The following is a 23,046-nucleotide window of genomic DNA, read 5'->3' as shown; positions in this document are numbered from 1 at the left end:
GAGCCTCTCACAAAAGCTACTGTTGGCACCTGGCCTGAATGAGTCCTAGGTCACCCAATGAGGCTCGAAATGCAACAATTCCTAGGTACTAAGCCTTCCCCCCACCCCCACTTTTAAAGCCTACTTATTTAGTTTATGACCCTCGGGAGAATTTCTAAGGGCTAGACTCTCCCTCTCTGCCCCCAGAAAAGTAAGATAGTTCCAGAACACATTGAAATCTGGTTTGGTTTTTTTGACATCCATTACTAAGATGGAGAATAAAACAAGACTATAGATGATTTTAAGAGTTGAAAAGAAGCGGTAGGAACATGTTAGGGTATCTTTTTGAAGTTCTTTCATTGATGAAAGGACCCTGCCAAGAGTACCAATAACAAAACAGATCACTCTGGGATTTCTTTATGTTGGGTTGAGAGAAAGAAACTTGTCCTACTTAGTAAAAACATCACTTTCAAATATCTGAGGTGCAATGAGAATCAAAAAAAGAAAAAAAAAATCAGTGAGGATTCAGTCTTAAAAGTCTGGTGAGTGAATCTATGTGATCGGTGTTGGGTTGGTTTACACATAAGACCTAGCACACGCTGGGGTTTTTAAAGCCCTCTGGGATTCTCTGGGGGGGTGAAGAACCTAAGGACCATAAAGTGGAAAAAAAAAAAAAGACTGGGTAGTGACCGGTGCGTTTGAAGGTCTATTTGTGGCTTGCTGTTCCTTTTTGGGAAGCTAAAGTTTTTTTTTTTTTCATGTAAAAATTCTCTCATTATTTTAATTGATATTTACAGATTTTTCCCCCCATCTTCTGTTATAATTTTTAGGTGCTTCAGAACTGGGCCCTTTTTCAGACCCCAGGCAGTTCCCAAGCATTTCATCCCTCACTGAGAGCCGCTTCTCCAACCCACGAATGCACTATCCAGCCACCTTTACTTACACCCCGCCAGTCACCTCAGGCATGTCCCTCGGTATGTCCGCCACCACCCACTACCACACCTACCTGCCACCACCCTATCCCGGCTCTTCCCAAAGCCAGAGTGGACCCTTCCAGACCAGCAGCACTCCATATCTCTACTATGGCACTTCGTCAGGATCCTATCAGTTCCCCATGGTGCCGGGGGGAGATCGGTCTCCTTCCAGAATGCTTCCGCCATGCACCACCACCTCGAATGGCAGCACGCTATTAAATCCAAATTTGCCTAACCAGAATGATGGTGTTGACGCTGATGGAAGCCACAGCAGTTCCCCAACTGTTTTGAATTCTAGTGGCAGAATGGATGAATCTGTTTGGCGACCATATTGAAATTCCTCAGCAGTGGCCCAGCGGTATCTGGGAGCCGCATCCCAAATGTATCAATATATACATATATAGAGAGAGTGCATATATATGTATATCAATTAGCTATCTACAAAGTGCCTATTTTTTAGAAGATATTTCATTCACTCACTCAGTCATGATCTTGCAACCACAGGAGGGTAGAGATACTGAGAAGCAAAAGGCCCGAGAGAGACCATCCTATCTAGGTTTCAGATTGTTTTCTACTTAAAATGTACTTTTACAAACCAAGGAAAAAGGTATTTTTTTTGTTGTGTTGTTGTTTGGCCTGTTATCATAAATCACCTGTTCCTATGCCAAGTCAGAGAGGTGGACTCCAGGTTCAGGAGGAAGAAGAGCAAAGCCGCTTCCTCTCTGTGCTCTGAAACCACACACCCTCGCGGTAGCAGCTGTGTTTGGACCAGTGCACTCTGCAGACCAGCTTCCAAAGCTGGTCGAGGTGCACGTAAAGGCAAAGAGGGAGAATGGATGCTTCCATTACAGTACCATCCATTCCGAGTAACTGTCCCAGACTTTGCTTTCAAAGGCTTGCCGCAAGTTCTCATTTGAACTGTTTGGTTCAGTTTTTGTTTTTGTTTTTGTTTTTGTTTTTCTTTCCTACTTTAAGAAAGTGACTTCAAAAAATACTGATCGGGATAGATGATTTTATTTTACTTTTTTATACATTTTTTTGTTTCCTTTTCCCATTTAACCAAAAAGAAATCCCATCCCTCAGCCACCCTCCCCACCTTTCTCCTTTTATGCAAAACTCAAAATGGCAATACCTTATTATAGCCATAATGGTATAGATAGTGTTTGTGTTTGGCTGTGTGTTGTTTCCTTTTTTTTTTTTTTAAATTATGATATGTGTAAAATCTGAGGTAACTTGCTAACGTGAATGGTCATATAACTTTAAAGATATATTTATAATTATTTAATGACATTTGGACCCTTGAAACATTTCTTAGTGTACTGATATGCTGACTTCGGTCTCTAAAAGTGCTCTTTATTAAATAACAAAATTCTTCAGTGGGCTGGAGCCATATCTGAAATATTGCTAAGCAATTTCAGTTCATCCAGGCACAATGTGATTTTCAAAAATACGTCCATCTCCAAATATCTTAGATGTAGCTTGTTTTTATGATGTATGAAGGAAATGTTATGCTTCGTTCTTTCAGACCTTGGATTGCCTCTAACCCAGCTTTGCCTTCTAAAGCAATAATTAGGGATTTAAAAACCAACTCTTAGCCCCGTATCACTCATGTTGCCCTTTATCAGCATGAAATGCTGGAGTGATGTGGTTTCCCAATTTCTTTCAAATAATGATGACTCTTGTCATATTAAAAAGACAAGCACAAGTGAATCATTGAGCTGCAGAAAAATGTTCTGTGGTTTCCTAGTTAAAGCAAAACTCTAAATCGCCAGGCTTCATAGTGAAGACATAGCTTAAAGCCACCCATGTGGCTAAAGGATGGATCATGATACACATAGGACAGTAACGCCAAGTTGCACCAGGGATTCTTAACCAACCCGCCTTACCAAACAGTAAGTCAGGAGAACCCAGATCTGCCTTACCTGAGGCCCCGCTGGCGGCTCTCCACGGAATCTGCATTTAAAGGAGCAGGTGAAGTCATTGTCTTAAAGGGCGCCGGGTCATCTGAAGAAGCAGGCGAGTTCCAGCAGATAGCTGAGCTGAGGGAACATCCGGGCTGCAGGGGCCCATATCCAACCCTGTGGGGTCAAGGGAAGGCAAGGCCATGTGGAGTTTGGTGTCTACTACTGTGTACGAATTTGAGCAGAAGCCCTCCTGTAGGATGCACTTTGACCACTCCTGGTGACCCCATGGCAAACTCTCGAGCGTGAATCCTTAATCCAAGCCAGGATCACTCCATGACACCACCGGGCAAATCCCTGCCTGCTCCCTCACAGGTCCGGGGCCCCTTCGCTTCAATTCTGTGCCCCCGCTGAGCAGAACTTTGTAGAGATTTGCCTCCAGCTCCTCGAGACCCCTTCCCCGTAGTCATTCCCAGGCCCGCTTCATAGGCCGCCAAGCCTGGCGGGATAGCGCGGGGGGCACCTGGCCCTGTGCTACTGGCTGGGGGCCTCCCTTGCAACCACCCCGACTCCTCCCAACAAAAATCGAGGGCAAAACAAAAAACAAAACAAAACACTTCGCCTTCTAAAGGTTGTATACCAAGTATGCTTAGATAAATAAGCCACTTTCCTATTCCTTAACTAAGAGGGAAGTAATAACTGATACTATTTATTGTTTGTGTGTGGTAGCTTGAAGCACGCCACTGTCCATTTATTTGTTAAGTGTAAAATATGTGTGTTTGTTTCAGCAGCACTTAAAAAAGCCAGTGTCTGGTTACACATCTCAATTTTAATTAATTGACGTGGAAATGTTACCGCCAGTGCCAGCTGTACCCTATTTAATAGAAAAGGTACTATATTTGTACATTATTTTTTAATGTTAAAAGGGCTTTTTTAAGTTTACAGGACACATACTAAGTGACTTTAGGGATGCTTTTGTGTTGAAAGGTTATTATAGTGGCTGCAGGCAGCAACCCAGAAACACTTTAAAAGTTGTTGTGTTTTTTTTTCTTGGGAAAAATTCAAGGACTTCTTCCTTCCCCCCTCACTCCAACCACTCCAAAGGGGTAAGTCACATTTCTCGGATTAAATTCTGCTCTTTTTCAGCCTGGGGGTTAAATATTCCCCCCCCCCCACTGCGCTTTTTTTTTTAACTGAACCCTTAATTTGCACTGGGTCATGTATATGATCTGTGATGTCAAGACCAAAGCAAAGCCTCACTGCTACGACCATGGAACCACGTACTAGCCAACGCTCTGTGTTTCCTTCAGGTTCGCAGAGCACGGTTCTCTTTGTAGCATAGACGTTGCTGGAGTTTACAGCGTGACCAACAGAGCCGCTTTCTGTCTTAGTTGTCTCACCAAGTGTGACCGGTGTCAGGGTTCCAGAACAGGTACCACAGCGTTGGGTTTAGATGAGTGAAGTGACTTCCAGCCTGGAACTGAGAGACTCAACCCCCACCCCCGAGGGCCTTTTAAAAACGAGCAGAGAAACCCACACCAATAGGGATCATCCATTGCAAACACAGAGGGGAGGAGATGTGTGTGCTGGCTTAAGGTTCCTTCCATTCCCAGGAGAGGGACTGACTCAGAGTCTAGGTTAATACATGGAAACACAAAGCACGAGTGAAGACAATAACGACTTCTATGACATTCGAAAGAACAATAATAAATAAAATAAAGACGACTCTTCCAAACCTTGAATTTGTTGTTCTTAAAAGGAGAATGCATTTAAAAAATATTTTCTGTGTGAGAATTTTTTAGATGTTTGTTTACTTCATGTTTACAAATAACTGTTTGCTTTTTAATGCAGTACTTTGAAATATATCAGCCAAAACCATAAGTTACAGTAATTTCTTAGGTATTCTGAATAAAATTCCATTTTTTTTTTTTTGGATATGCTTTACCATTCTTAGATTTCTGTGGAACAAAAATGTTTGTAGCATTTTGTGTAAATACAAGCTTTTCATTTTTATTTTTTCCAATTGCTGTTGCCCAAGATCTGCTTTCCCTGCACATATTGTACAAATTCTGCTTTGTGCCACAGGCCATGATTGTGGATGAGTTGACTTTCAACTTCAAAGGGACTATTTGTATTGTATGTTGCAACTGTAAATGGAATTATTTGGCATTTTTCTCATGATTGTAATATTAATTTGAAGTTTGAATTTAATTTTCAATAAAATGGCTTTTTTGGTTTTGTTACGTGTGTACTTTGGGTCTTTTCTCAGCCGTGGTTTCTTCTCTAGTCTGACGCCTATTCCTGCCTATACCTGGGCCCTTCTTGGCTGTAGGACTTGCCAGGGCCAGAGGAGAGTGGGGGTCTCTATTACTGGTGAGAGGTTAAAACATTCCGCTGGGCACTGCCTTCTTGGTTTGTCCTAATCCTACAGAGGCTGGGGCGAAGGATCTAGCAGTGAACTCACTTCCTTATCAGCCTGTGTCCGAAGGAAAGAGTGCCCACCCCATCCTTGAGTAAAGCCCCTTTATTCTGATGAAGGGACCAGTCTGGAAACAAAGACAGCGGGCTCTGCGGACCCAGGGTTCTAATCTCTGGGCATGTGAGCCGGAGCCAGCAAGTGAATCCTGGCTGGGGTCAGAAGATCTCAGGCAACCCTGCCCTAAGGGGTAGTCGATTTTCCTTCCCACATCTCTTTTGGGTTCTTAAAGAGAAAGTCAATCAAAGCACAAGGGTAAGTAAAAACGGACCTTGGCCTGGAGAGCTGTAGCCTCAGAAAAATTCCACTAGGGAGCAGACCTCTAGTTTGGAGATTTTTTTTTTTTTTTTAATGGGCCATTGTGTATTTTTGTAAGTCCCTCCCCTTCGATAAGGTTGAGGGCCTGGGGTAGAGTGGTTGCTCTCTTTATGTCGTGCTGTCTGTCCGCCTTGGCTTACCACAGTTCTAAAAGAAGGACCAGAAACCGTGCAGCAGAGATGCTCAGGCGCCGGCCAGTGGCCCACATGACGCTAAGAGGGAGAGGCCTCCTTTGAGATCTGCTCATTCTTACCCCTTTGGCATTGTGTTCTGAGAAATCTTGGAGACAGCTAATTTCTAAGACTAGGAGACATCCTGAAAGCACGCGGGTGAGACCTAGGCCAGCGAACTTGTTTGCAACTCTTTGAAGATGTATATTTATTTATCCTTTTATATTAGGCATCTGTGTGGCTTTCAAAGACATTGCATGGGAGGTGGGCAGAGTGGCTTTTTCTCTCTCTCCAGCTTTGTCCAGCAGCATGGTTTAGGGCAAATGACTTTGCTCCTCTGGGTCTCAGTTTTTTGGCTTATGGAGAGGCATTGGGCTAGACCTTGGCACTGTTGACATTTCAGCCTGGATAGTTCTTTGGTGTGTGTGTGTGTGTAGGGAGTGCGGTCCTACACATTGTAGGAGGTTTAGCAGCATCTCTGGCTTCTACCCACTAGATGCCAATAGCACTGTCCCACTCATGACAACGAAACATGTCTCCAGAATGTGCCCTGGGAGGAAAAATCGTCCCCGATCGAGAACCAGTGGGCTAGAGGCTCTCTCTAAATTCTTCAGTCAGGCTTTCTTGACACAACTAGTGTGAGAATACATTGCTCATTAAAACAGGAGAGCTGGGCGGAAGCCCGCGGACCTTCCTGGAGATAGACGTGCATCACCCTTTTCCATCCCTTCACCTGCTTTCACCCTGAGGTTGGGACGTGTTGTGAGGGGGGCTCCTGGCTTTCCCGTCTGCACATCCCCTCCTCCTCCTCATGTCCCAGGGAACGTGCACAGCTGTGGGGCTTTGTGAGGCCCGGACTACTTGGCCATGTGTATCATGGCTGCTTCTGTTCTCACTGGAAATGACAGGCGGAGGAAGAGAGACGTTTCTCCAGTGTGTCTGACCCCTTGTGTCCCCTGCTCCCCAAATATCTCATCATCAGGCATTGCTTTGAGAGTGGGTGTTTCCTGTTAACTCAGTCCCGGCCGACACTGGCCCAATAAACACCTCAGCTCTCTGTTGCAGAGTTTATTTGGCTGGGAGATGGGTATTGCCATGTAAACAGGAAGCCCCCTGAAGTTATTATCTACAGATGCGGTTGAAGAGCCACATGTTTATATTTATGGGATTTGAAAGCAGTCTGAACAGGCAAGGGAGGAGGCAGGGGAAGGCCTCGTTCACAATCAGTGAGAACAGGGCCTACAGATCTTCACAAGCCGATTTCTCGTTCCCTCTGGAAACGGGTGGGTAACAGTCATGCCCCAGCCCAAAGCCGCAGCACAAGTGGAGACACTGGCTGGACGGATTTAAGCAAACAACCCCACCGTGAGCATCGGGACAATGCTGGACGGATTTAAGCAAACAACCCCACCGTGAGCATCGGGACGACCCAGCCAGCTGGCTTCCCGGCCCCGGTTACTCGGAAATTATCTTAGAGACCAGTGCTAGGAAACACTGGTTTGGGGGCATCTACGAAGGTAGGAGCCGTAGGAGAAGATGATCAGGTTATAGTCTCTACGTTTTTCTGGGGACGACTCAACTGCCTGCCACAGTTTTAGTGAGCCCGGGCCAGCTCGCCTGTGGGCTCGCAGGCAGACTCCTCAGGGGCCAGGAAGGATGCCTTCTTGCCAGAGATGTCGGGTGTTGGTGCAGAGAACATGCAGGTGGTGAGACAGCTGCGTGCACCGGGTTACTCCAGTTCCTTCTCTGCCCACCTCTGCTTTCCCTTCGTTGGCTCTCCCCTCAGGCCTGCAGAACGTGTTAAGTAGGGCCAGGTAGGAACCAATACATGGATAGCGGATGCTCTATATTTGAATTCTGAGCTCTGAGCCAAGGCAAGGGGATCTCTCCCTTCCTTGTCTCCATTCCTGTGTACCCTGAGAAGCTTCTCTGTGACTTCCCAGAAGTGGGTATTCAATTGGGAAGTGAAGTTTTTAAAAAGCTTGGAATTGGAAGTGAAGTTTTTAAAAAGCTATGAATTTAGTTATGAATTTAGCAAAGGAAAGGATCCACTGCAGAGGCAAAGGGAACCACACTGAGGGTGTGTGTGTGTGTGTGTGTGTGTGTGTGTGTGTGTGTGCGCGCGCACGCGCGCACATGCCTAAAGGGATGGAGCGAGGAGGTAGAGGGATGGAAAGGGATGCCTGAGCAACCATTCAGGGAAAACTGAAGCCCGCACGGGCGCTCATGCACACACGCACACTCCTTGACACAGCATTTGTCTCAGGTGTTTGTTTTTCTTGCAAATCCTACAAAAGAGTACTGCATTCATTCCACAAGTGGTGAAGAAGTAATTCTTCTTCTTCATAAGGTTATTTAGAAGGGACCAGGGACACTGGATGCCCCCTGAAATGTCAGGAGCACGGTGAAGCTGACATTTAAGAAGGGGTTATTATTTTTGTGAAGTTTTTATTTAAGAGCTTTTCGTGACTCAATTGGCCCTGCTGTGGAGACACGCACAACTAGTTGGAAAGCAGAAGGATCAAGTTTCTGGAAACCCACTTAACTTTTACTAAAACTTATTTTATTTTGTTTTCTTATTTTGTTGCAATGATGTCTGGCCACTTAGTGGAGACTATAACCTGATCATCTTCTCCTAAGGCTCCTACCTTTGTAGATTTTCTGGAAAACCTGTTTTCTGTTTTTAGCATGGCCAACGCAGCTCACAGCTTGATGGCTCTTTTTTTTTCTTCACCCAAGGTCATTCTGTGCCACTCTATAGCCAGTAGAAAGGGAAGAATTCCCCCCCGCCCATACCTGTCATTCTTATAAAGAAATCAAGACCATACAGCAAAATGGTAAAAGGGGGAAAAAAACCGAGGTGGGAATCTGGGGGGCAAGCAAAAATTCTTCCACCCAAGCCCCGCAAGAAGTAGTTTTGTCTGCACAACATTAAATGAGACCAGCACCCAAAATTGTAACCAGGTCTCAGGCAGCCTGTACTCCGTAGGCCTTAGACATTTCTCCTGGAGAACCCAAAGTACCAGAGTGAGCTGGCTTGTGGAAAACAGAAGTAGGATACCCAGGCCGCGTGAAGTGAGGCGGTACAGGATCTGGGGGCTTTGAGAGACAGGAGTAACCAGCAACTCCCAGCTGTATGATGGACTGATGTAAACGTGCGAATTTATTGCTTGAAAAGAAACAAAAAAGCAAGCAACAAAACCGCGCGACATGCATCATCGTGGGAGAATTAATACAACGGTTTTATGTTTTAAATCTCCTTCGACATCATTTCCTTCCTAAATGAGGTCATTTATTTTTATTTATTTATTTTTTTTAAATAATTCCATCCACCCTTCTGACAGAGCAACAGCTCAGGCGAGTTTCACTTTCTGTTTCTGCGTTTCTCTGAATTCTTCTGCCCCCCCCCCCAAAGTGGAGGAGTCTTCTGTGACATCCTTACATCTTCCCGGGGAGGGGTGGGGACATCTCAGCCCCATTCTGTCTTCTCTAACACTCATTTCATATTTAAATCTTGAAAGTCACAGTGACCTTTCTCATCAGCCATGTGCTTCAAGAGCCTTTTTGTTTGCGGATTTGGGGGCATAGGAAGTTTGACTCCTTATCAAGATCTTCTTATTAGTGGTTTCACAGATGAGAAGGGCAGAGATTATCACTGAGTGTAATCCTCCGCCATGGCTTCTGGAACCTTCGCTGTGCACTCGGGTTGCGCCGGGCAGGACTGCTGGGCCCACTTTCCCGCCTCGTGGGCGCGGACCGAGAGAGGAAAGGACCCGGGAGGGAGGCGAGTGCGGAACTTTCTCAAGGAGTTAAGTGGTTAATAGGAACTCAGTTTTTTTATTGGCTAATAAAACCTCCCAGGGTTTTTCATATTATATGGTTCCTTCAGGCTCCCAGCCCGATGCTTAAAAAAAGAAAAAGGCGAAAACAACAACAAAAAGCTGGAGCCTAAATACCAGGGCCGTCCCAGTCTTGTTTACTTTTTCATTTCCGCAGTTGTAAAAAAAAAAAAAAAATTCCTCTGGTTGTTCAATTTTATCACACGGCAGGAGCGGATCAGTGTTTGAACGACTCCCGGGCTCCCTGCCTCTCAGGCAAGGGAAAAAGTCCGCTCTGGGACTCCAGTTCAGAAAAGAGGAGAGAACCTCGATGCAAATGATGGATGCGTCGGGGGGGGGGGGGGGGGGGGGTAATTTGGAAACGCAGGCCGTCGGGGGAGGAGGGAGAGCAGATATTGAGCTGCGATACATCTCTGCAATCCTGGATGCAAATGATCTCTGTCCTTTTATTGCCAGTGGTGCTGTTCTCCCAGCAGAGCAGGATGTTCTTGTTTTTAATAATAGCCAGACCAGATGCTAAATTCTCCTCGGCAACGTGCTGTATAAGTGAGAAGGCAAACAGCTGATTCCTGTTAAGATGAACACCAGGAGAATAAGCCAGAAAGTATGAGAAGTCTCGGGAGGTTTTTGCTTTGTAAACCCCTGTTTGGCAGAAAGATCACAGAAGCCCGGGCTGAAAACACAGTGTGTCCTCCTGCACCCGGTCCTCATCGGGGCGCTCGCCTGGGGGCCTCCGCGCCTCCTGCCTTCGCCAGCCAGCCCTTGCCGGAGTGAGCCAGAGGACTGGCTCGCAGGTTCCCCCAGAGGGGAAGTCGGAAGCCCCGAGCCCTTTGGCTTTCAGTGACTGTAGAAAAATACTCATCAATAGGAGGAATTTTTTACTTGCTCCTTGCCATAGAAAATAGTGAAATCCTGAACAGAAGCCAATAACTTTAAAATGGCATCTTTGTTCCATCTTTTTCACTCCCTTCTTCCCCCTGTCAGAGTCTATAAAACCTCTCGGTTATTATTTTGTTTTAGAATATGCCACACATGTAAGATGCTGCTTTCTTCTCTCCCAGGGAGCTGCCAGAGCCAGAGGCACTGTGGGGGCTCCGGGGCGGGGGGAGCCCACTGACCAAAGCAGACAGTGACCAGGCCTCACTCTGCTGCCGCTCGGGCCACCTCAGTATGCAGGCCTGAGGTGGCTTCCCCGAGAGCAGGGGTGCCCTGTGTGAGGGGTCCACACAGAGCCCTCTGACCGTCTCTCCCTGGGACTTTGCTCCCAGGCCCGCGGGAGAGTGAGGGAGAGAGAAGGAAGGGCTGTGGGGAGCAGGTGGAGAGGCGCATTGTAGTTCCAGAAAGTCCCTTCGCTCAGTTTTCCTCTTGACATCATCTTCCTGGGCCCTCCCCTACCACACGCAGAGGGCACGCTAGCTACCCGTTCCTCACTATTTTCTTCTTCCCTAGCTGTCCTCGAGGTTCACTTGGCCCCGGTGTCCCTGAGATGAACATCCTGGGGAGAAAGGAGTGGAGGCGGAAGATGATTTACTTCCTTCCCCCTTAGGATGGCACTGAAGGTCATCGTTTTAATTTCCTTTTGGGGGAAAAGTCCTATTTGGTACTGGTGGCAGGATTAAGTCATAGCAGTAAGACCTAACATTGACTTTTCGCTGCACACTTGACTATGAGCCTCCTGCTTTGCTTGATATTTCACATGCCTTATGTCAGACTTCCCAGCAGCCTGTGAAGAAGGTAGTACTGTTTTTATCCCTATGTTTCTGATGAGGAAACTGAGGATCAGACTTGCCCAAGGTTATGCAACTATTAAGACTCAAGCCTCAATCTCCCCAATTCCAAAGTCTATGTTCCTAAGCTAAAACTTTAGATGCAATCTCCTTTATCATCCACATCATGAGAACCAAATGAGTTAATGAGATAAGAAAATGCCTAGCACATAATAGATAGATGGTACCCATTATTATTACTCACAAGGATTAAGACGATTATTTTAAAAAGTGTAAATAAAATTTTCAAATAGTTTAAATCACAATAGAGCTGGAGCACCAAGTGGAACAACATTTTAAAAACTATTATTTTAGGTGGCTCGGTCGGTTACGCATCTGCCTTTGGCTTGGGTCATAATCTCGGGGTCCTGGGTTCGAGCCCCACCTCAGGCTCCCTGCTCAGCAGGGGAGTCTGCTTCTCCCTCTCCCTCTGCCCAAACCCCACTGGCTCATGTTCTCTCTCTCTCTCTCTCTCAAATAAATAAATAAAAATCTTTTAAAAAGAACTGTTATTTTAAGTTTAAAAAAATGTCACTCTTCGAGAGAGTAAATTTTTTTAAGAGAGAGAGAGAGCACAAGGGAGTGTGAGTGGGGGAGGCAAGGGGAGAGAGAGTCTTAAGCAGGCTCCACACTCAACATGGAGCCTGACATGGGGCTTGATCTCACAACCCAGAGGTCATGACCTGAGCCAAAATCAAGAGTTGGACACTTAACCGACTGAGCCACCCAGGCACCCCCGAAATGTCACTCTTTGAAAGTAATATTTTTCATATATATTTTATAAACTTTTTCTACTGAACTTCATGGCTAAGTTTGTCAATAGGCTTACCATGGGCTCCTTCCCTGAAGGAACTCGAAGACATTACATCACATAAACCATAAATATAAAATACATCAACACATCCAGAACAGAAATGTTGACCCTACCGGCACCTCAGTCCTTAATCTCTAATCTCTTTCAGGATTTTCCATTTAGGTGTGTTGAGTTTCGGGTGAATGTTGCTACTGATAAAAGGTGTTATTGAACTTAATTCTGTAGCACTGGCCTCACCTAATGGGAGAAAGACCCAAGCCAAGAAATTTCTGTCAACTTCAACTCTTACCTTTCCACGGGTGGCTTTGGGGTCCATCTCACCACCTGACAAAGGGGCAGCAGCCAGGGCCCCCATATCTGAACTGTCATCACTAAGAGGCAATGCTCTTAGTGGAGACAGCTGATCGGAGGCCCAAGGCTTGAGGAAACCTAGCTGCAGCCTGAGATGGGACACTGGTGTGTGCCAAGCTTTGCACATGTGTGTCTAGCCTGGAGGAGCCTCGAAAGGGGGCATCCATGTTCCCGGCCCTAGATTATTTAAATCTCTTTAACTGAACAGGTACGGCTTCTCTCCCACTTTCTTAAAGCATTTTACAGACGATTTCCTTAAGTCTACCCGATATGGAATTAATATCCCATTTTACTGAAATCCCAGAGAACAGAAGTGACCTCTCTCCCTGTCACCCACTCTGCCTCCTTTTTGCCAATATTTATCGAACCCCTACTGTGGCCAGAGCAATAGGCTGGCAGGCTCGCCGCCACTAAAAAACATATTGGAAGACATCTCTGTTTAATTCATTTATTTTTATTTTTTTAAAAAGATTTTATTTAATTATTTGACAGAGAGAGAAACAGTGAGAGAGGGAACACAAGCAGGGGGAGTGGGAGAGGGAGAAGCAGGCTTCCCGCGGAGCAGGGAGCCCGATGCGGGGCTCGATCCCAGGACCCTGAGATCATGACCCGAGCCGAAGGCAGAGGCCCAACCGACTGAGGCACCCAGGTGCCCCATCTCTGTTTAATTTAATGCCTCCCAATAAGAGATGTTTGTCAGGGCGTTTTTTATTTAAGCAAATTCATGAGAACTTCAGATTGCCAACAACAGAGATCAAAAAATTAGCAATGGGTTTCTAGAGAGAATTTAGATAGTTTTGATTTCTGCTTATAGCCAATTTCATTTCCCATTTCTCAGAATTTCCGAAAATACTCAACGTATTTATAAGGTACTTGGCATCTATATTTAGTGGTACAAGCCTTTCATTTCCACCACAATATATGGGAGGTTTGGTGTCTCTTTTAAAGAGTGGGTGATTTTCATACAGTCAAAGAGGGAGGGGCAGCTCTTCCATTTTCTCTTCCCTGTGGTAACAGCCATGCAGCCAACCGTGCATTGAGGGGTTGAGGGGTGTTTTGAAAGGGGGAAGGAGAGAGTGGCAAAAAAGATCTGGGTTCCAGATCCTTAACCCCTACTAACTAACTGTGTGACCTTGAACAATCCACTTAACCTCTCTTGACCTCCTCCTTAATAGTGGACAATAATATATTACCTGCTAGATGGCATGTTAAGGGACCCTGTAGTAACTCTTACCTGTAGATTTGTAGTGGTTTTGAGAACGGAGAAATTATGAGCAGTGTTAAGAGGTGCAGCTAGAGTCTGCCTAGCATTAAGAGAGAGAATGAGGTCCATTGTTTCTCACAGAATTGGCAAAAATGGCCATTTTGTAGAGGGTGAAGAGACGGAATCCCAGAGAGGTCAGATCACTTATGCGGGGTCACCCTGAAATTGATGAGGGAAAGCCCAGGGTTGGACATCTACTTCCAAGCAGCTCCCATCCTCATTCTCTGAAAGACTCTTCTTTCCTTTATAATGGTAGCATCTTCCCTAGTCTCTTCATGAAGCACTGACGCTTCATTACTTTTCTAGTGTTTATGAACCGATTTTCATTTGATAGAAACTCAGGCAAGCTGATTCTGTTAAAAACTTCGTATACTCATGTAAATGAACTTCCAGCATACTGATTCCATACCATGCTCCTGCTAACCGTATTGAAAAAGACCTGTTATATATTTCTTCATTAAAAAAAAAAAAAAAAAAAAACCCGATAAAGTTGTATACGGGGCCTGACTTAGTGAGTGGGACATTTAGGCTAAGAGCATCCATGCCATTCCTTCCTGGACAAAGATGACCTGTCCCTTTAGTAGACAAGAGGCCCCCTTGCCCTCACTGTGAAGGCTGGAGGTCATGGCCTTGTTGTGGTCAAGGTCTTTCTATTTGCTGTTCATGGTCCGGCTGTAGGGATGAGGCCACACTCTTGACTTCTTTAACATGGTATCCGAGCCCCCTAAACAAATGAAAATGTGGCAGCTAATCTTGAAAAAAAAGACACTGTTCATCTCAATTTTACCTTCTATTTGCTTATTGAGTTCCCTATGACCAGTGTCTCTTCTCTTTGCAAGCTGCAGAAGGAGACCCCATGCTAATGGGGCAATGATGGCACACACGGGCCTCGGTGTCGTGTTAGCAGACAAAACGTACAACGTGGTTCATCATCCGACCCCTGACTCATGATAGACGTAACCGTATTGTACTGGGTGATGATCACACTAGCCATGGACAGGGTGGAAGGAGATGCAGGGCTGAGAGGAGGGAGAATTGGTGGCCTCACCCTATCCCTTGTTGGAGAGGTAGTGTGAGAGAATTGTTGCCTCTCTTCACCATCCGCAACTGTCGTCTGATCTTCAGGGAGGGGCTGCATTTTTATTCGTGCAATAACGACTAGAAATGATGGAAATGAAAATGAATGAGACATATCCTTACCCTTAAGAAGCTCACCATCTGCTCAGGGAGACAGAAAGATAAACTCTTTGTGAGTTTATAGTGACAATATAGTGGAGTGGTGCCATTGCAGAGATGTGAACCGAGGGCTGGCTCCCCACCTTCTCTCCGCCCCCCAAAAGGAGGCAGCAATGCCTGGCCAAGGCAGGAAGATGACACTTGAGCTGACTTAGAAGAATGAGTAATCCCTGGCCATTCTGGATCTGCAGCTGAGCTGGGGTCAGCCCCACATCCACCCTACAGTGCAGGCCACAGGAGTAGGCAGACCACCCCACCATGGAGATCCTATGTATAGCTCTTCAGAAAGACAAAGAGTGAGACAGTGACCCTAGGCTCTGGGGTGTTCCTTAGCACACCAAATCACACTTCCGCTGATAAGATGAGCAAGGGAGATTCTCAAAGAGGTTAGAGTGGGGGGCTGGTGTAAGCAGTGTCAGAGCCTCTCTGTGGGGTATGAGTCATAAAAAGTGTTGAGAGGACAGCCTGGGTGGCTCAGTTGGTTGAGCGTCTGACTCTTGGTTTCGGCTCAAGTCATGATCTCAAGGTCGTGAGATCGAGCCCCGCGTCGGCTCCATGTTGGGCGTGGAGCCAGCTTGGGATTTTCTCTCTCCTTCTCCCTTTGCCCGCCCCCCACTAAAAAAAATTTTAAAAATGTTGAGAAGTGACAGCATAAAATATCAAACTTTCAGAGTGTAGGGACATTTTATCTAATTGCTTGCTCACCACCTACTACCATGTGCACTGGAGTCTGGATGAGACAGTGAGGGCGACTTTGGTACATAGGATCCTCTGTCATTCAATAGGGAAGGATGACAAGTATAAACGGGTGGGATTAAGTTTATGCTGTGGATGGTCACATACTCAAAGAACCAAGTGAGAGCTATGCCTGTGACTGACCCTACGTAAGACTTTAGAGCAGGATCTTGGGGTCTTCTCCACCCACACCTGCAGACGTCTCCTCTGCAGGTGTGGGTGGAGAAGACCCCAAGAGAGGCTCTGCCTCTCCCCCCAAGTCCACACCAACTAACCCTGTACTGTAGACCTCCCCTTTTATAAATGAACTTGCCCTGACCCTCACCTTTGAGCAGTCAGTGTATTTGCATTTCAAGGGAGGTTTTCTGGAACCACAAAAACCTCGCTTCCAAAGCCACATACTCTGCTCAAAGGGCAGGAACCTTCCTTGGGAAGCTTTTTTGACATCCCTCACATCTCATCCTGGGGGGCACTGCTGCCTTCTTGTAGGCTGCTCTTCCTTGACCAGCTAAAAGCCAATCCTCCTTTTCTCAATCTCTCTCTCTCTCTCTCTCTCTCTCGGCCAAGTACCTTGCCCAGACAGATTCTTTGAGGTAACAGAGGGTTCCTCCTGCCCTCAACCACCACAGGTTAGAGTGAAATGAAGTGTTCTGGTTCTACCTGAAGCTCACTTTAGGGGCCCTGCATTTATTTCTGTCTCTGCAAGAGACAGTTTATTGATTAATGGAACCTTTATTAGGGTTATTAGGACACATAAAACACACACACACGCACATAAATCCACCTCTACCCCTCCCGAGCCCCTGGCTGGCAAAACGAGTTCTATTTCCAGCTCTGACATCTTGCCAGTTTGTCATTCTCCATCCTGGCCACATCAGCTTCCATCGGGTTTGAGTTTATTGGCTACACAGTGGAGTTTATGTTGTCATAGAAATTAGCCTTGATGGACAGGGATATGGCCAGGGGATCAGGAGAGGTCAGCAGCCTCGTGGTGTTGGCATGGCTGAGATGTTAGGGTGCCTGGAGCCCTCTCCAAGAAAAACCAAAGCCCGCTCTCTGTAGCAGCAAGTGAGTGCAACGAGACACTCCTGAGGGGTGGGAGCTTGGACGTGACTGTGAGCCCTCCCGTTCCCACTCCACCCGGCCGCCCTCCCCCCTGCCTCCCCAGCCCTCCCGGTGCCCCCCAGTGCCAGAAATCCTTCCCTGTGCAATGGAGGCAGGGCCGGGAGGCCTGAGGTTAAGCCTCTCTCTTCTCCAGTTCGTGGTTAGCTTTCGTAGGCTCTTGGCTGTTTGACAAAGTTGGATAATAATTCAATATTTCTTACTGAAATACTTGACCTTGTTGTTAGTTTTTGTGACAAGGGGAATTTAAAGGAGCTGCAAAAATGCGAGCAAGTGTGGCTGAAAAAGGCCAGGGTAGGCCACTGAGCAGCGAACAGTTTCTTTTTCTGACATCTATAAAATTTAGGTGAAAACAGGTCAACATTGATGTTGGCAAATGGGAAAGCCAGTTCCATTGTGAGCAAATGAGCTTCAGATAGAAATGTAAGTCTGGTTCAATCAAAACCACGTTTGGTTTTAGACACCAGCGATGTGCTTTCTATTAAAAAAAAAGGGGGGGGGTATTTATAGAGACACACAAAGTAAAAATATTTTTTGGCCCAAAGGATCATTTTCTAAGTATCGAATCAACTTGTTGAAGTACAAGATGGGATCACTTTCATTTTCTTTTGAAATTTGTAGGGCACATGCTCCCAGAATGCTCTCTTCTCTTTATTTCGAATTGGCAAGGGCTGTTGAAGATTAAAATCGTTTATTAGGAAAACCCTGCATTGCCTGACGTCGGGACTTGCTGGAGACTGCCAGCTGGTGGCTGAGAAAGAAATGAAGTTATAGGATTCAAATATATGGCTCCCTGGATTTGGCCTGAGTATTAGAATCACTTTTTATAGGCTCCGCTCAGGAGTCTCATAAGACAACCTTTGAGCTCACAGAGGAGGCACATAAGAGAAGTTCAGTCACTTGCCAAATCCGGATCATGGAAGGTCAGTTAATTTTAACCTACCTGGTGGCTTGCTGATTGTACTTTCTCTCTGTCCTTGGACCATCAGAGGTCCTAGTCCTGCTGCAAGCTGGAACAGTCATCCCATGGCAGAACCCTTCTTCCCCCACAGCCTCCCGCTAGTGAATGAGGGGACCGAGGTCCAGAGTCAAACATGGGTTGGTCGACAGGATTCTAGAAGGGTTGCCTCTTTTTCGGGAAACCTTTTTTTTTTTCCTTTGAATCGAGGTGAAATTCACATAACATAAAATTAACCATTCAGAAGGGCACCATCCGGTGGCACTTTGTACACTTTCAGTGTTGTACGATGCTACATGTCATCACCCCAGACGGAAGCCTTGTACCCATTAAGCGCTTGCTCCCTATCCCCACCTCCAGGTTCATGTTTGAGTACAAGCTGGTTAGCTCAGTTCCCACAGAGTGTCATTTTAGGGCTTCACGGTTTTAAATAAGGTTCGGCTGTGTTTGCGGAGAGGAGAGGACAGAGAGCGTTTCTGGTGGGGAGGGGCGGGGAACAGGAGAGATGGGGCGTCTGGGAGCAGGGGGTCACCCAGAACCAGAGACTTGCTGAACTGGAGCATCTGGTGGGGGAGCTGCTCTCTCTGAGGCTGAGTGTTGGTCTCCTGCTGAGGTGATGATCCCTTTAAAACTCTCAGCATTCTCACTCCCCCGGCCCGCCTCGGTCTAGGAGGCATGTTCTTCCTTTAATTTGTGTTGGTAGGCATCCAAGTCTGGCACCAGGCAGTCCCCACTCGGGAAGCCGGGAGGTGGTGGAGGCTCACCCAGGTCTAGAAAGGGAGCTCTCGCCGGGATGCTAACTGCAAGCTGTCTCCTTCAATCCACATCATCCTGTGGGATAATCATTTTCAAATGGCAAACAATAATAAAAGCTTTCCTCTATTTTGCTTCCAAGTGTCAACGTATCTACACAGGCTGTATAGATGTGTGTGTGTGTGTGTGTGTGTGTGTGTGTGTGTGTGTGTGTGTCTATGTGTGCGTGTGAATTGTCTGTCTAAGAAAAAAAAGGGAGTTTAGGGAGCATTTGAGGATGTTGGGCAAGGCTGGGAATTGCCTCTGGTGGCTTTCCAAACACTGTGGGAGGCCGACCTGGAGCGTGGGTCAGAGATAGAAGAACTAGATTGTCAGGTGACTTAAGGTTTCAGCCTGCATCTGGAGGGAGTCTGCGGGGTCTCTCCTGAGTTGGGTCCCTTGGGACAGTAGAGGCAGCTCACAGCAGAGAAAGGGATAGGTGAGGGGAACTCAGGGGCCAGATCTGCCTGCTGAAGATGTGTGACTAGATCCTGAAAAAAAGTCCCAAGTCTTCAACCTCAGCAGGTGGGTGAGGCTGATAATACCCTTAGGGGGCCTATGTGTTCTGGGGCTACACAGAGTCTCAGGTCTCATTTTCTTGAAGAGTTTGGGGTGAGGTGAAGTGAAGTCATTTAACTGGTAAGTAATTTCAACCTTTTTAAAAGATTTTATTTATTTATTTGAGAGAGAGAGAGAGAGAGGGAAAGAGAGTACAAGCAGGAGGAGGGCCAGAGAGAGAGGGAGAAGCAGACTCCCTGCTGAGCAGGGAGCCCAATGCTGGACTCGATCCCGGGACTCTGGGATCATGACCTGAGCTGAAGGCAGACATTTAACTGACTGAGCCACACAGTGCCACCATTTTTTGAGATCAAAATGCAGATGGATAAATTATGGAATGCAATACAAAATTCATAGGAGTTCTAAAGATAAAACAAGACTTCAGAGAAATCTTCTACTTGTAGTAGGTTACTCTGGGCCAAATTTAGGGTTTGCTCTCTGTAGTCAGGTAACTATAGTGAGAATAATTGAGAAGTCCTGTCAGCATTCAGGGCATTTTTCCAGAGGCCTGTGGAGTAGCTGGATCTTGTAAAATTTTCTCTGCCCACGCCATACCCTTTCACTCATGCAACTCCATAGTCTCTGACAAACCCGAGGGCCCCCTCCCTTCTGAGGACTTCCTTACCATCATCCTGACCCAGCTGCACTGGGGTGGCATCTGTTGTGTGCACCGTGAGGTTGGTGCTCTAACCCTCATACTCTTTCAGCTGTCTGTCTCTGCCTAACGAGCTACACCACAACTTAGTGGTTTAGACAACAGCTATTTTATTGCTCATGGTCCTGTGGGTCAGGAAAGCAGGTGGGGCTCAGCGGAGCAGTTCTGCAGGGTAGCTTGGGCTTCCTCACAGCATGGTAGTCCCAGGGTAGTCAGAGTCCTCCCCAAGCTCTTAGAAGAGGCACGCAAGTGGAAACGGTACGTCGCTGAAGGTCTGCCTTGGAAGAGGAGATGGCAGGGTCGCTTCCACTGTGTTCTGTGGGTCAAAGCCAGTCATAGGAGCCAGCCCAGAGTCAAGGGGAGTGGAAATAGACCCCCAACTCTTCATAGGAGAAGCGGCAAAGGATTTACAGTTGTCTTCAAATGACCACGTGTAGTTGACACGCAACCTGTCTGGCTTTGAAGCTTGTGATCTTATCCGCTCTGCAGTCCTTCCTCTTAGGTTTCACAGTTCTCGATGATCCCTTGAAGTGCCCATTACAATGGGCCTTAGTCAACCCTTGGCATCAGTAACAGGTGTGTGAGAGGAGATTTGGGGGCATGAGGCATCTCCATACAGACAGACCCCTCTTCATCCAAACACAAGGGTGAGAGGCATCCTGGGATGGAGAAGTGCGTGTCTGGCAGGGAAAGATGAGTCCCCAGTCTTTTGTAGAAGGGGTCGGCATAGGCTTCCTCGAGTCCTGGGATGGGTCGAGTGTATGTCAAATACGCCGGAGTTGAGGGACTCTTGTTAAGGGGAAAATAGAAGCTCACACCACTCAACAGTTTCGAGATCTGCACGGGAGAGCTGGGTGGCAGGATTCCTCCAGACTTGCCCAGGGCACCTGGGGGCAGCCAGGCTGGGAGGGCTGCCCTGGTTGCCACTGAGACTCAGCAGGGTCCAAGAGCCACCCTTCCAGGAAAGCAGAGAAAGACGCTATTGTTTCCTGCCACTTGAAGCAGCTGATGACAGTACAAAGGAATGCAGTGAGGACCCTCCCTCCTCACTGTGGAGGATTAGAGACTGAAGAACCAGACTCGCAGCCTCTGGGCACAAGGTGTGGGAAGCACTGTGGGGGCAGAGAGGCGGGGAGCATTCTCTGGAAGGGGAGCCATGTGGATTCTGGAATTGCACCCCTCTACCTCCCAGCTCCTGAAAACTCCATGTACATGGTTTCCTCATGTACAAAATGAGGATGCTGGTTCTCAGGAAAAAAATTTTTTTGAGGATTAAATAAAATAAATAGAAGGCCTAGCATGCTGCTTGCCATAGGGTAAGCACTTAACAAATATTAACTTCTTTCTCTCTAAAATGTTAGAAAACGGACCTTAGATGTCATAGAATCCCATTTGTGCATGACCCAACTGAGGCCTGGAAATTAGTTAAAGTGATTTGTCTAAGTGTAAGCAACATGTCTGAAAGTCCCTAAGTCCTCCTCTTGGCTCAGGGCTCTTCCTTCTGTCCCACTGACATTTAAGTCCCTGCAAGACCATAGAGAACTTTTCTTCACAGCCACACTGCAACTAAAAATGGCCACCGTTTGCCTTTATTCTTGGGTAGAGTGCACATGACCTTGAAGAACATGGGGCTGATCAGAAAAGAAAATGCTAGCAGCACATTACAATGAAACAAGACCAAAAACAAACAAACAAACAAACAAAAACCAACCCACTGCACGCAAATTCAATGAAAATTTCTTTGAATAAAGCCATCTCCTGAAATCACATTAGTAAGTCCTTGCTCCTCTATCAATTTCTTTTCCACTTAGAAAAGTTATTGTTAAGATCAGAGTTCAGAATGACAATAATGTGAACAATAAAATGTTCTCCTCCCTGCCTGCCTCCCCTCCTCCACTGGTTCTACTCCAGACAACTTTTATGCCTGTCCAACTTCACCTCCCTTTTCATCAATGGGCAGCAGTGAGAACTGCACAGGTCCGCCCAAAGTCGGGACACTGCAGTCTGTGGAGTTCGGTTTCCTGGAGCTGGGAATCAGGAGGCTCGGAGTTCTGTGAGACATGGAACTGGAGCCCCATCATCTGTTACTGAGCAACAAATCACCCCCAAACTCAGTGGTGCAAGACAGTGACATTTTATTATGCTCACAGATTGTGTGAGGCCGACACAGCAGGGACGACTGGTCTCCATCGCAAATGTGTGTGGCCTCGGCCGGGAAGACTCGAAAGGCTGGGGGTGCCTCGGCTTACAGGTCAGGTGTCTGGATGGTTCGCTGGGACTGTCTCTGGGGGGCGTCTGTGTGGGTCTCTAGCGCGCTGGCCTCGGGGTAGTTAGGCCTCTAGCATGGGTGCTGGGCTCAGAGGACAAGTGTCCCAGCCAACCTGGTGGAGGCTGCATGGCCTCTGGTGACAGAGCCTCAGAGGTCACATGGTGTCACCTTCGCCATATTCTGCTGGTCAAAGAGGTCACGAGCCCACCCAGATTCAAGGAAGGGGCCCTTTGCTCAGGGGAGGGAGGTCAAAGAATCGGCAGCCATGCTGTTAAACCCTCACAACCAGTGATGGGGCCTTCTGAAGGCTGCCAGCCTGCCGTCTAAAGGATTTTGATGCCACTTCTAGAAGAGAGAGGCAGTCTAAGAGGTGAGACTGGGAGACTTGATGACACATGGGACTATCTTGGCTAATCCTGGGGAAAGTATGTTTTTAAGCAGTTTGCTTAACATTTTTGTTTGCCACACTGGAGAAGTGGAACCACATCACCTGCATTTACCTGGAGTAGGACTGCCCCAGTGGACACTGAGGCCTTCACCCCGAGGCCCCTGTGCGGATGAATAGACTTAGCTTTTTTTTTCTGCCACCAACAGCAGAGGAAATGCCGGTGCAGGGAAAATCTCCCCCCCAGAGCCAAGCGGAGGGAGTTGTAGCCCTACTTTGAGAGGTGGTTGGGCCTCACCCTCCAGCCTTCCCCCACCTGTGTACATACCAGAAGGAACATCGTTTGTATTGAGTCCAAAGAGGAGTCTTTGAAGCCCTCAGAGATCTTCAGAGCAAAGTGCTGGGTGAGGTCAGGGCATTCAGCAGGACTGAATGAAGGGAGGGAGGCTGGGTGTGCGCCAACCCCGGGCTGCTTGAGGCCAAA

At 47.0% G+C, this 23,046-nt stretch overlaps 1 protein-coding gene across 10 annotated transcripts in view; it reads left to right on the top strand.

Moving 5' to 3' along the window:
* Positions 1 to 23,046, top strand: part of RUNX2 (RUNX family transcription factor 2) — a 224,951-nt gene that overhangs the window by 117,383 nt on the left and 84,522 nt on the right. For 4 of the 10 annotated variants that reach the window (XM_036115673.2, XM_036115447.2, XM_036115363.2 and 1 more), the window contains one exon: positions 810 to 5,097. The exons of 5 other annotated variants lie outside the window; for them this stretch is intronic. In XM_036115673.2, coding sequence (XP_035971566.1) covers positions 810 to 1,288 — 479 coding nt within the window. In that variant the 3' untranslated portion in view covers positions 1,289 to 5,097. Of the gene's footprint in view, positions 1 to 809; positions 5,098 to 23,046 lie in introns of those variants that run through there. One more of the 10 variants, XR_004924656.2, reaches the window with a different exon arrangement.

Source organism: Halichoerus grypus, chromosome 9 (assembly GCF_964656455.1).
Source record: "Halichoerus grypus chromosome 9, mHalGry1.hap1.1, whole genome shotgun sequence".
NCBI lineage: Eukaryota > Metazoa > Chordata > Mammalia > Carnivora > Phocidae > Halichoerus > Halichoerus grypus.
This window is presented reverse-complemented; position numbering and strand designations above follow the sequence as displayed.